This window comes from Lynx canadensis, chromosome B4 (genome assembly GCF_007474595.2).
Source record: "Lynx canadensis isolate LIC74 chromosome B4, mLynCan4.pri.v2, whole genome shotgun sequence".
In the NCBI taxonomy this organism is placed as follows: Eukaryota; Metazoa; Chordata; class Mammalia; order Carnivora; family Felidae; genus Lynx; species Lynx canadensis.
Genome location: NC_044309.1, coordinates 34,537,438 through 34,552,003, shown reverse-complemented (window position 1 = coordinate 34,552,003; position 14,566 = coordinate 34,537,438). Strand labels below are relative to the sequence as shown.

General features: G+C 38.4%; 1 protein-coding gene across 2 annotated transcripts in view; it reads left to right on the top strand.

The window, feature by feature from the left end:
- Positions 1-14,566, top strand: part of LOC115518369 (cat eye syndrome critical region protein 2) — an 80,841-nt gene that overhangs the window by 33,048 nt on the left and 33,227 nt on the right. Inside the window, exons 7-8 of one of the 2 annotated variants that reach the window (XM_032593878.1) lie at positions 1,814-1,897; positions 12,442-12,595. In XM_032593878.1, the coding sequence (XP_032449769.1) occupies positions 1,814-1,897; positions 12,442-12,595 (238 nt within the window). The remainder of the gene's footprint in view (positions 1-1,813; positions 1,898-12,441; positions 12,596-14,566) is intronic. The other variant, XM_030321837.1, reaches the window with a different exon arrangement.

Genomic DNA, 14,566 nt, shown 5'->3' with positions numbered 1-14,566 from the left:
GTTAAGAGCTTTTCTTTCAAACTTCATTGAATAATGGTGCTTCCCTTTTCTAGTTATCCCTTTGGATAAGTTACTTGATATCTCTAAATTTTTATTTTTTCTTAGTAAAATGAAAGCTCTAACTTCACAGAAGTTTCTATGGGAATTAAGCAAAAGAAACCACATCAGTGTACCTGGCATAGTACACAGCTACCAGTAGGTACTTGTCCCATCCATTGTTCATGGTTGTAGATAATTGGTGAGAAACCTTGGTAGAAAACTAAATCTTACCAAAATAAATGCAAGTGTGAAGAAAGTTAAAACAGATTAATAAATAATTCTCTAAATGTTGAAATAATAAAAGAATCAGTAAGCTTTCTTTGACCATATAACAGTTAAGCTTTTATGGTAAGGTTTAAATAAAAGATCTAAGCTAGTAAAAGTATTTGTTACTAATATTACAGGCAGTAATATTTAAACAGCTTATAAACATTAGGTCTTTAACAAATGAATTGCCTTAGAGTATAGATAATTCACACAAAAGAGTAAAGTTGTAGGAAAACAAGTTCATCTTCTTTATCAAGACTACCATTCTCCACATTAGTAACTTTTGTCTGATTTGGCAAAGTTTGGAGTCAAGTTGATATTAGCTGCTATTGCTACTAGCATGGTAAACTCGTACAATCCCTTCAAAAGAGAATTCCATGGTAAATTTTCACATTTACTTAAAATTGAAGAGCTCTTCCTCTTGGGGTCTTTAAGCTCGTAAAGGAGTTGCTCATAGGCATATTTGAGGAAACTGCTGTGGTAGCTTTTGTGAAAAAGAGGGTCGTGACACTTTGACGGTTAGATTACATTTGTACTGAGTCCTGGTCATTCTCCTAACAGGAAAGCTTTCTAAAGCTTCTTTTTAAATCTACCACAATTGCTTTGCAGTATGTTTGCATTGTATAGACCACACCTTTTTGTCACTGACTTTTTTTTCTACCCTTTGTGCCTTTACCTCATTGATTCTTCAAGTTTCAAGACTTTGGATTAAGTGGTACTGGAACCAAACCTGGGTAGTGCTGATACTGATACTGAAGCCACAAAATTACTCATCTTAACTGCAAAGCCTTTGCTTACCACCTCAATATAGGTTCCATTGGCGAAGCTATGGGGCTCATTCCACAAAAATTCCAAAACTTATGCTGACCTTAGGTAAATACCTAGCGTTAGTTAAGTTTCAAAACTCCTTTCTTGAAATGTCCTATAGTGATTGCTTTCAAGCTTTTAAATTTTGTCAAGTCTAATCTTCTCAGGCAAGCTCTCTGATTTCTGGTCCCTGAGTCTTTTTCCCCACTTCTGTCTTGCTACTTTGGTTCTCAGCTGAGGCAGCCACCCTCACTTCTCACTGCTGCCACTGAGCTGCCTTTTAGGGGAGTTCTGCCTCCATCTGCTCGTAATGCCTCCTTTCAGAGCCATTCCCTTCAGTGAAAAGTGGTAAAACATGGCTTTCTCTTAATAATTTGCAACAAAATATTTTTTTTAGTGTCTGAATAGTTAAAAGAGTTTCTTGCCAGTGATAAAGATTGATAGAGGAGACACTTGGTGTCTGTAAGTTTTTTGCTTTTAGTTTTTTTCTTTTTTTCTTTTAAGAAAATAAACTGGCTTGGTACCTTATGGAATTGAATAGTCATTTTATTGACTGTCCAAAGGATACCTTTGGCTCTTATTTAGGTAAAGCCGTAACCCATGTGCCTTAAAGGCCACTCTAATCCTGGCAGCAGCAGTAGCAGTAGCTGAGAACACCCTAATCTGTCTTTTCCTTTCTTTTCCTCACTTCTAACTATAGGGAAAGCGTCCACAGCGCACAAAGGCAGAATTGCAGCCTAGGTGGATGTCTGACCACCTGTCCGTCAAATCCATCAAGCAAGAGGTGAGTGTGTGTGAGAGTAGAGAGGAGTTTTAAGTGTTCAAAAGGATTGTTCCATTTTTATTTCAGGTACTCCTTTTATTCCTACTTTTTAATTTACCTTTACCTCAATTTCTAAATCTCAGACTTTTATGGAGCATTCTTATACATGAGATGCACTTTTAGAAAAAGAAGTCATTAAAAAGTAAGATATGACATTGCACTCTTTTGGATCTTAACAATTAATTTCCAGTGATGATAAACATATACATATCTAATATAGGTGAGAATGATAAGCACTATAATAGATATTATGTAGTAGAAATTCATGACTGCAAAAATGGAAAAAATTAGTAGTGGGCAAAGAAAGGGGAGTTGAGGCAAGCAGAACTATACTTCACCTGAACCTTGGAGAATGACTAAGATTTTGATGGTGGATAGTGGGGGCAGAAGAGTAATACACAAGAATAATATAAACAAAGCACAGAGGCATGATGATATATAAATGTGGTAAAAGAACAGTATATATTTGGATGTGTCTGGCATATAAGATGTGTTGTTATATATAGTGGAAGAAAATGCCAGAACGATGAAATTTTTGAGTCTCCGGGCTCTCAAGCTTATATTTTCAATAGACAGGCAGTAGTTAGTGAGGTTATGTCATTAGAGCTTTGTTTTAGGAAGCTACCTTTCTGGTCACACCATGATAAATGATTTTTTAAGGAAACACTGGAAAGTAAGAAATCCATTAGCAGTGTACTTCCAGCAGGAAAGAATAGTGGAATCCCTGCTACTGAAAATGTAGGTCTAAAATGGAGGAAATGAGGGGTGCTTGGGTCGCTCAGTTGGTTAAGTGTCTGACTTCAGCTCAGGTCGTGATCTCACAGTTCGTGAGTTCGAGCCCTGTGTTGGGCTTGTGCTGACAGCTCAGAGCCTGGAGCCTGCTTCAGATTTTGTGTCTCCCTGTCTCTCTGCCCCTCCTCTCTCTTCTCTCAAAAATAGATAAACATTTAAAATAATAAATAAAATGGAGGAAATGGTGGAGGTCGGGGAGTGGCAGGTGAGGGTCATTAGTGCATGAGGGTCATTAGTATCATGGTACTTGTTGTTTTGAAAAATATGACAGTTGGGGTGCCTGGGTGGCTCAGTCGGTTGAGCGTCCGACTTCAGCTCAGGTCATGATCTTGCAGTCCGTGGGTTCGAGCCCCACGTCGGGCTCTGTGCTGACAGCTCAGAGCCTGGAGCCTGCTTCAGACTCTGTGTCTCCCTCTTTCTCTGCCCCTCCCCTGCTCATGCTCTGTCTCTGTCTCAAAAATAAATAAAACATTTAAAAAAAAAATTAAAAAAAAAAAAGAAAAACATGACAGTGAAAGAAAACAAATTGTGAAAAAGTAAAGAGGAAGCAGGGTTGAGGAGAGCTTGTGGAATTTTCATTTTTTTAAATTGAGATGTAGCATGGACATGAAAGATGTCCATGAATGAGAAAGAGACTGCATGTAGCTGACTCTGGTAAGGTGAAGTGCCTACGAAGCAGGGCCTTGCCATGGAGTTTCTCCCGTTTCTCCTAAGTTAAAGACACAAACTTTGATGGGGCAGGAAAACGTTAGGAGTTCACATTGGATGTTCATCTATCCTCTGAAGGTGAGAATGGAGATCTAATGAAGACACAATATTTAGGTCAACAACTAATTTATTAAAAAAAGGGTTTCCCCACATCCAGAAGCCGACTATGTTTGGGCATTTTCATTTTGTACCATAGTTTAGGGTAGTTAAATGACTTTAGCAGCACACGTATAGGAAGGGACAAAATTGATACTTACATTTACTGAGATTTAAAAATTGTCAAGGTGGTAAAGGAATGTGAGGCCAAAGGAACTTGATTGCAGGTGATGATACATTTGATGCTGGAAGTCCAATAGGAGAGTGGAATTCAGGGAGAGACAGTCACAATGAAAGCACCCAGCAAGTGATTTCCCTAGATCCCCCTTCCCAGTCTGTGAAGGTTATATAGAAGGTGCCTTGTACTCACGGCCCTCAATCCTCTGAAACCTCCATTTCCTCACTCTTCTTTTACCAGAGGTTTTTCTTTGTTGCTAATTTCAATCTCAAATCCACACTCTGTGCTGGGCAGTTCTTACAGTCTCTGTACTTTTTAACTTTTTAATGCCTTTTAGCATTATGTTTTGTTGAATATCACATAGTTTAGTGGCCTTAGAAAGTATGGAGCTTCTTACTGCCTCAGAGTAATGTTTTCATGACTTAAATTCAGGTGACAGCATAATTTGTTTTACAGAGATCTTATCATTAACTAAATACATTCTACCTTGAGCCTAAAAAAAGGAAAAAATTAATTTATAAATTTTTATTTACTTAAATATATTTGCATTTAACCTTTATTTCTGTTTTTCAGTTCATAGACATGCTCTTGCCAGTAGATAAATTGCCCAACTTTTAATGATTGGCAGTTCTGTCATGACTGACTTCAGTCTCCCCAGTCTCTTCTTTCCTATAGCATCATTAGTTTCGGAATGGCCTTTGGTAATTGGTATCCAGCCATAGTTCTCAAATGGTTTTCTAGCTCCTTTTGTTTTGTTGTGTCCTCTCCACTTTCTTCAATACCTTAAGAGTTAACACCTCTTTGAAAGTTCTCTTTCCTATTTTCTGTTCATTGTCCCTGTACTGAGTCCTAAATGCCTTAATGTACATTTCACATTACATAGTAATCTGAATACAGACCTAAAATTTGTTTTTCATGGCTGTAAGCAAAGCTTACTTCAGATACTAAAATTTCTTCTTTTAGTTATTCTTTGTAATATTCTTTTTTTTCTGTTTTCTTTAGTTTTAGTTGTAACTAACCATGGAATTGTAGAGCTCCTGAATATCTGTTCCGGTACCCAGTGTCCTAGAGAAAACCTTAGATGTGTTATGAGTTTTGTGCTTTTGTTTAAGCAGCAGAGAAACATCAGGCCATTAAAACCTTTTAGGCAGCATGTCTGACCTATATTGGTTACCTAGGAGTCCAATCTTTTTGCCTCAAAAACTCTTTTAATTGTGACTCCTGGGGAAAATATTAGCGAAGGGAGATAGTCTTTCTAAACTCTGAGATTAGGGCTACATTGGTTATTTTTGTCAGGACACTCTGGACATTACTCTTACTAGGGACCTCTTTGTGGTGGTATGGTCTCAAGTGTGCTACTAAAGGTGGCAAGGGTGCCAGGGTGTCTGATAACCTGCCCTGGGTGAGGGGGGAGCACGGAAGGGGAGTCTAGGCACTGCTTCAACCGGATTCTATTTATAATACTTTAGAGGATTTCAAAGTGGTGTCTGTAATTAGCTTCTCATTAAAATCCCCCCCTTGATTCTAGCAGGTCTCTTATCTATAAAACATTTTAAAAATAAAAAAAAAAATAAAGAATTTAGATACCCCCCCCCCACACTTATACAACTGACCACTTATAAAGGAAAAACAAATGCAGTGTCAAACAGCATAAGAATTTTGTTAACTGTTCAGGGTTTTTTTGTTTTGTTTTTGTTCCTTTGGTTGTACTTATTCTTTAAACTCTTAGTGTTTAAACTATTAAAAATTAAAACATTACTAAAAGTGTCTCCAGGCAGTGAGTCCTATCCTTCAGTGGTATTTTCATTAATATTTGCTTTAGCTTGGGGTGGTGTACTGCTGGAAATGAGAACAAAAATTTTTAATTTTTTTTTAATGTTTATTTATTTTTGAGAGAGAGACACGGAGTGTGAGCAGGGGAGGGGCAGAGAGAGAGGAAGACACAGAATCCAAAACAGGCTCCAGGCTCTGACCTGTCAGCACAGTGCCTGATGCTGGCTCGAAATTCAGGAACGGCAAGATCATGACCTGAGCCGAAGTCAAGACACTTAACCAACTGAGCCACCCAGGCACCCCAAGAACAAAAGTTTTAAAACAGATTCTTGGTACATAGCATGGATTTTTTTTTTTCAGATTTGTATGATGCAATTTGTATAAAATAATAATTGTTGAGAATTCATATCAGATAAGAACTGCTGAAATTATAGCACATGATGAAACAAAGCCATACACCAATTTACATTCCCACCAACAGTGCATGAGGGTTTCCTTTTCTCTGCATCCTTGCCAACACTTGTTATTTCTTGTCTTTTTAATGATAGCCATTCTAACAGGTGTGAAGTAATAACATCTCATTGTGGTTTTGATTTTCATTTCCCTGATGATTAGGAATGTTTCATGTACCTGTTGGCTTTCTGTGTCTTTTCTTTGGAAAAATGTTCAGGTTCTCTGCTCATTTTTTTTTTTAATTTTTTTTAATGTTTACTTATTTTTGAGAGAGACAGAGACAGAATGCAAGTGGGTTAGGGGCAGAGAGAGGGAGACACAGAATCTGAAGCAGGCTCCAGGCTCTGAGCCGTCAGCACAGAGCCCGATGTGGGGCTCGAACCCACAGAGCTGTGAGATCATGACCTGAGCCAAAGTCAGGTGCTCAACTGACTGAGCCACCCAGGCACCCCTCTGCTCATTTTTTTAAGAAGAAAAAGATTGGGGTTTTTTTTGCTATTGAATTGTCTAATAAGCTTTTTTAATATGCTATAAATTTAAGTTACTCAACTGTTGTATCTTACATGCTTAGCATAAATATTAATTCATTGAAAACACAACTGAAGAGATACATACTGTGTAATTCCAATCATATGACATATTCAGAGCAAGTAAATCCACAGAGACAGAGCAGATCAGTGGTTGCCAGGTGCTGCAGGAGTGGGGAGTAAGGACTGGCTGGCTGATGGGTTCAGTGTTTTCTTTTGGGGTACTAAAAATATTTTGCAACCTAATGTAGGTAGTGGTTACATAACATAGTGAATGTACTAAATACCACTGAGTTATACACTTCACAATTGTTAATTTTATGTGAATTTCACTTTGGTTTTTAACAAAAACTTATTGAGAGTAAGTTTTATATAGTTTTTAAATGATGTAGGGCCTCTGATTTAGCAGAAAATTTTTTACATCTGTAATTATCCCAAACTTTGGGATTCCTGCTTCATTGTTACCAAAATAACTTAAGCTATTTATAATCAATTTTTAGTACCTCATCTTAAAAAATCTGCAAGTTCTGGGGTACCTGTGTGGTTCTGTCAATTAAGCATCTCACTTCAGCTCAGATCATGATCTGGCCTTTTGTGAGTTCAAGCCCCACATCTGGCTTGCTGCTGTCAGTGCAGAGCCCACTTCAGATCTCCCCCCACCACCACCACTCTCTTGCTCCTGTGCACCAGCTCTCATTTACAAAATAAACATTAAAAAAAAAACTTTTTTTTTTTTTTAAAGTAAAAAATCTACATGTTCTAACCTTTGGGTACTTTAACATATTTTAATTTTTGACTTTTAACAGGGATCATATAGAGGGAGTAAAAAGTCAATAAAAATTAGATCATTTCAGAATATGTAATACTAGTTAATTCCCCCTTACTTGGGAAGGAGTTATTTTAAATCCAGAAGAATTCACCTGCTCTTCAAGAAAACTTGGTGGACTACATTAAAAGACTATAGTACTCTAACAATTCACAAATCATCAGTACTACACTTTTACCTATTTGCTTCAGGCTCTTTCTCTAGGCATTTATTACAAAACTGGCATTTTTTTTTTAATGTTTGTTTAATTTTGAGAGAGAGAGAGAAACCGAACTCAAGTGGGGAAGGGACAGACAGAGAGGGAGACAGAGTCTGAAGCAGGCTTCAGGCTCTGAGCTGTCAGCACAGAGCCCAACAAGGGACTTAAACTCACGAACCGCAACATCATGACCTGAGCTGAAGTTGGACCCTGAACCAACTGAGCCACCCAGGGGCCCCTAGCGTTCTTGATTTTTATATCCAAACTATCCTCCAAACCACCTGTGCTCCAACAAGTTGATAGCATTCACTTTACCACATTTTTACAAATGTATCACCTTTTATCATCCTTCACTATTTTGTAAGTGAAAATGCTATTTTAGGAGAAGATATTTGCAAACAACATATCAAATAAAGGATTTTAGCATCCAAAATCTATAAAGAACTTACCAGACTCAACACCCAGAAAATAAATAACCCAGTGAAGAAATGGGCAAAAGACATGAATAGACACTTCTCCAAAGAAGACATCCAGAAGGCCAACTAACACATGAAAAGATTCTCAACATCACTCACCATCAGGGAAATACAAATCAAAACCAGAGTGAGATACCACCTCACACCTGTCAGAATGGCTAACATTAACAACTCAGGCAACAACAGGTGTTGGCAAGGATGCAGAGAAAAAGTATCTATTCTGCCCTGCTGGTGGTAATGCAAACTGGTGCAGCCACTCTGAAAGACAGTACGGAGGTTCCTCAAAAAATTACACATAGAACTACCCTATGGCCCAGCAATTGCACTACTCGGTATTTATCCAAGGGATACAGATATGCTGTTTTGAAGGGGCACATGCACCCCGATGTTTATAGCAGCACTATCAACAATAGCCAAAGTATGGAAAGAGCCCAAATGTCCATCGATGGATGAATGGATAAGGAAGATGTGGTACATATATACAATGGAGTATTACTCGGCAATCAAAAATAATGAAATCTTGCCATTTGCAACTACGTGGATGGAACTAGAGGGTATTATGCTAAGTGAAATTAGTCAGAGAAGGACAGATATCATAGGACTTCACTCATGAGGACTTTAAGAGACAAAACAGATGAACATAAGTGAAGGGAAGCAAAAATAATATAAAAACAGGGAGGGGGACAAAACATAAGAGACTCTTTTTTTTTTTTTTTTTAAATTTTTTTTTTTTTTTAACGTTTATTTATTTTTGGGACAGAGAGAGACAGAGCATGAACGGGGGAGGGGCAGAGAGAGAGGGAGACACAGAATCGGAAGCAGGCTCCAGGCTCTGAGCCATCAGCCCAGAGCCCGACGCGGGGCTCGAACTCACGGACCGCGAGATCGTGACCTGGCTGAAGTCGGACGCTTAACCGACTGCGCCACCCAGGCGCCCCAAGAGACTCTTATTTATGGAGACCAAACAGGTTGCTGGAGGGGTTGTGTGAGGGGGGGGATGGGCTAAATGGGTAAGGGGCATTAAGGAATCTACTCCTGAAATCATTGTTGCACTATATGCTAACTAACTTGGATGTAAATTTTAAAAAAGAAATTAATTAAAATATGAAAAAAAAAAGAAAAGGCTGTTTTACTTTTCTTTTTGATCATGGATGTGGTTTATATATCTCTTCTGAATTTGATATTCATGTTCCATTTGTTTTGTGGGGGGGCTATTGTTAATTGATTTGTAAGGTATCTTTACATAGTAAGAATAATACTTTGTTGGGGTGCTTCGGTAGCTCAGTTGGTTAAGTGTCTGTCTGACTTCAGTTCAGGTGATGATCTGCCTGTTCAGGTGTTCAAGCCCCACATCAGGCTGTTAGCCCCACATAGGCTCTTAGCTATCAGGCTCTTAGCTCTTAGTCTGCTTCGGATCCTCTGCTTCCCTCTCTGTGCCTCCCCCATCTTAAAAATAAATAAACATTACAGGAGTCTGGGTGGCTCAATCGGTTGGGTGTCTGACTTCGGCTCAAGTCATGATCTCGCAGTTTGTGGGTTCGAGCCCCACATTGGGCTCTGTGCTGACAGTTCAGAGCCTGGAGCCTGCTTCAGATTCTGTGTCTGCCTCTCTCCCACTGTGCACTCGCTCTGTCTCTCTCTCTCTCTCTCTCTCTCAAAAATAAATAAACATTAAGGAAAAATATTTAAATAAATAATAAATAAATAAATATTTTTTAAAAAACAATAATACGATCACCCGGGTGCCTTAGTCAGTTAAGCATCCAACTTTGGCTCAGGTCATGATCTCACAGTTTATGAGTTCAGAAAACTTTGTCGGGCTCTGTGCTGACAGCTCAGAGCCTGGTTCCTGCTTCAGATTCTGTGTCTTTCTCTACCCCTCCCTCGCTTGTGCTCTGTCTCTCTCTCTCAAAAATAAATAAAAATTAAAAAAAAAATTTAAAGAATAATCATATTCGTTGCAAAAAGAATTTTATAGATATTCTTTTGGTTAATTAAATAATTAACTATTTTTCACCCCTTCCATCGTCTTCAAACATGAAACACCTCCCATGTTTATTTACAGATGATTCTTATGTGACTTAATGCTTCCATTCATAAGTCATTAGCTTGAATTGCTTTAGTCCTTAATAAAATGCTGACCCTAATTAATATCCCCTTGTGCTGGTTGAAGGAAGAATATTTCACATGCTCTCACCTGCTATCCTTTGGCAAGGAGAAGCAGAATACACACATACATTATATAGAAACCACTACAGTTTTATTCAAGTGAAATAATTCCTTTGACCAGGCTTAGTTTTCCTCTCCTCCACTTCTCCCATCTTATCAGTTGTTAGGGGTATCTGTTCCATTATAACTTCTCAGCTGGGTTGCAATAATTAAGGACTTGGGGGGGGGGGCAGCTACGTGTGTAATGGAGAGAAGGTGCCTAACTAACATTTAGCAGGCAATAGCTAGATTAGCATTCTTCAGAAGAATGTTCCTTAATGTCAGTAGCATCCCCATTTCGGAAAAAATATCCAGTGTATCTCAACTACCTGCTCTGGTTATAGGATAAAGATTTTAGGAAACTTCCTTTAGTTTTACAATGTTAGGTGTGATAATGGTTATTTTGTTTTTCGGTTTGTTTGGGTGTTTTGGGTTTGTTTTTTGGGTTTTTTTTTTTCCATATTCATCTCTCCTTTCTCATTCATTTTAGATTTTTACCTTGTAGGTAACAAACTTAGGCTCATAGAATTTGAAAGGTCAAGTGACTTTGGGAAGGTCTACTATCTAGGCAAGAGCACTTCTGAATTCTGCGTCAAATGAGAATCTGAACTTGGTTTCAAAGACCATAAAGAAAATAATAGAAAATTTTACTCAGAGCACTTTCAGTGTTCAGTGGAGACTTATAAGTGACTTGTAAAGGTCAATATGCATTTGTCTCTTTTCTCCCTTTAAAAAGAGCACTTGTAGGGGCGCCTGGGTGGCGCAGTCGGTTAAGCGTCCGACTTCAGCCAGGTCACGATCTCGCGGTCCGTGAGTTCGAGCCCCGCATCGGGCTCTGGGCTGATGGCTCAGAGCCTGGAGCCTGTTTCCGATTCTGTGTCTCCCTCTCTCTCTGCCCCTCCCCCGTTCATGCTCTGTCTCTCTCTGTCCCAAAAATAAATAAATGTTGAAAAAAAAAAATTAAAAAAAAAAAAAAAAAAAGAGCACTTGTGTAATGTCTATGGCATAAAATTTTTTGAAAATGTATCCAGTACAGCAGATTCCTTAGGTCTTCTTACTACCAAAAAGATGTGTGATGAAAAGCTTCACATTCCTGATTAAGGTTTCCTTAAAATGGAATAGTTAATGTTATCTTTTCTGTGAGGGTATTGTGAATTCTCCCTTTGTTGATACTGGATTCATTTTTCTGTCTCTGCAATTCTATATACAGGGAACAGTTACTCTTCAATAAAAATTTTTCTTAAAAGTTCTAGCTTTCACATCACAAAAGGCAAAGGAAGAATTGAAAATAAACAATTTCAGCCCTAGCTTCACTATTCTGGTTTACAGAATGGCTTGGAACTAGTTATATTGGAAAATATGCAGAGTAAAACTTTCATACATTATGATGGTAATGGTCCTATTTTCCCTTATCTTTTGTTAGATTTCATAGATAATCACTTTCCCAGTTACCATCTGAAATGTTTATATTAATTGTTTGTGTGAAAAACAAGGGAAGATGATAGCCAATCTGAGTAATTTTATGAATTTCTGTACAATTGCCTCTAGGTATCTTAAGGCAAAATGGTAGCCCCTTCCACCAAACTCTTAATTTTATTCATTGTTTTGTTAGTAAAGTATTAAAGTTAAGGGTTTTAAAGTCATGCACCCTGAAATCATGACCCTATGTTCTTCTTTTTTGAAGTTTGTTTAGATGAGAGTACTTTTTAAGATGTCACTTTTCTCGGGGCGCCTGGGTGGCGCAGTCGGTTAAGCGTCCGACTTCAGCCAGGTCACGATCTCGCGGTCCGGGAGTTCGAGCCCCGCGTCAGGCTCTGGGCTGATGGCTCGGAGCCTGGAGCCTGTTTCTGATTCTGTGTCTCCCTCTCTCTCTGCCCCTCCCCCGTTCATGCTCTGTCTCTCTCTGTCCCAAAAATAAATAAACATTGAAAAAAAAAATTAAGATGTCACTTTTCTCAAATAGTAAATCTGTAAGAGTGGTGTCTCCAAACTGCCTCAGTTTCTTTTCTCTGGTCCAGCATATTCATAGCATTATCTCCCAAAATGTAGATTGTTGAGACCAACACGTTTACCTTGGTTTAAATTGCCATTGTGTTTTAATGTTCATCCATATATTTATTCTATAGATAAGATCAACTTGTGGGTATAAGCTCCCTACCTAATATTATTTATTAAATAAATTGAATTCAGTAAAACTTGAATCTTAGAGCAGAGAACTGATCTTACATGATTGTGTATTGACTCTATACACTTGATTGGCTCTTTCCAGGAGACCCCTGTGCTTACCAGAATAGAAAAACAGAAGCGCAAAGAGGAGGAGGAAGAACGTCAGATTCTCCTAGCAGTGCAGAAGAAGGAGCAGGAGCAGATGTTAAAGGAAGAGAGGAAACGAGAGTTGGAGGAAAAGGTCAAGGCAGTGGAAGGTACGTAGGTTCTGCACAGTACATGGGGTATGGGAATAACCCTCCTCTGGCAATTTCTATTAAATATCTTGTTAACTGTGCTGTGTCTTGGATCCAGTCTTCTTACATTTGCTTTCCTTCTACAGCACTTGTATTTGTCATTCTTGGTTTTCCTTTCAGTCTCATGCTCCTTCCTCTCATCTATATACATTCCTCATGTAACATAGAAAACAATACTAAAGTATTGATGACAAGTTTCACAGAAATAACTTTAAGCACAGTTGAAATGTGCTAAAGAAAAGTCTTACAGATTTTTTTTCATGTATGGCACTATACAAATTTAGAATATTACCATTAATTTTATTAGGACAGGATAGTTTTCTCAGACTTACGTCCAGGTGTTCATCTGGTGTAATGAGATTTTTCTTTCATTTGCAATTAATATGAAGGATAATGACTGTCCCTAGATGTGTCAGATAGCAGTTGTATTTATAAGCTGAACCTAATAAATCATGTGGTAACAGATCATTTGGCTTAGCTGAATATAGATCAGTATTTCTTTTCTTTTAAGTAAATGTATTGAATATTTTAAGTTGTTTAATAAAACTACATGGCCTGTGTTTTCCTCTTTAATGCAATGTTTCATTGCAAAATTTAAATAAATTTTGGGTGTGAAATTTAATGGATTCTGGCCTTATTAAGTGCTTTTCTTCCTCCCATTAAGAGGAAGTGGTGCCTTCTGTTTCTTCATAGGTTAACCCCATTCCAACTTTGATCATTTCTTCATTATAAAACCCTTAGGGCATTTAATCTACAAATTTAGCCTGTGTCACAGTATGTAGTATGTCCTACTTGTGAAATGTTTCATAGGTTTTATTTCCAGTGCTAGATTTAAATTCCTTGAGACAGCAACTATGGCTTTTATTCCTTTATATTTTTTAAGGGGATTCTGTAATTTTCACTGGGACTCTTAACTGGCTACACTATTGTCATTTGACTTTTATACAAACAGGTTTAAAATTTATTTTTATGGCTTAGTATCTATACCTGTATGATTAATAATGCCTATGTTATAGATTGTTCTTTAAATCAACAAATATATTTAGAGCACCCATTCTATGCCAGGTGTTGTTCTTGGAATATAGATATTAAACAGAATAAATTAATCCTTTCATGGAGTTTCCATTTCAGTGGTGGGAAGAAACAATAAACAAATATTGTAGAATCATCAATAGTAGTGAAAGATCTAAAGAAGAAAACAGGTTTAGAGATAAAGAGTGACATGATGCAGGTGGCATTTAAATAAGATTGTCACGAAAGCCCTCTATGTGGACATCTACGTGGATCGGTCAATTAAGTGTTCTACTCTTGGTTTCAATTCAGGTCATGATCTTAGGATCAAGCCCTGTATCAGGCTCTGCACTGACAGTGCCAAGTCTGTATGGGATTCTCTCTCTCTCTCTCCCTCTCCCTCCCCCCCCCCTCTTACTCCCTCCCTCCCTCTCTCCTCCCACTGCCTCCCTCCCTGTCTCCCTCCCTCTGCTTGCACACGTGCTCGCGCTTTCTCTCTCCCTCCCTCTCTCCTTCTCTCTCCCTCTCTCCCCCTGCCTCCTCTCACTCCCTCCCTCCCTCTCTCCTCCCACTGCCTCCCTCCCTCTCTCCCTCCCTCTGCTTGCACACGTGCTCACTCGCTCTCGCTCTCTCTCTCAAAATAAATAAATAAACCTAAAGCCCTTTCTGAATATGTGACATATAGTAATGAAGTGAATGAAGGTCCCATATGAACATCTGATGGGAGAAGAGCATAGCAAGCAGAGGAAATAGCAAGTGCAAAAGCACTGTGGAGGGAATATACACGGAAGAAGGTCATTGTGGCTGGATCAAAGTGAACAAAGCAGGGGGAAGATTGGCAGGAAATGAGTTCACAGAGATAAGCAGGGGTCAGACCATGGCTTTGTAGACCTTGTTAGAAGGATTAAATTAAAAAATGGG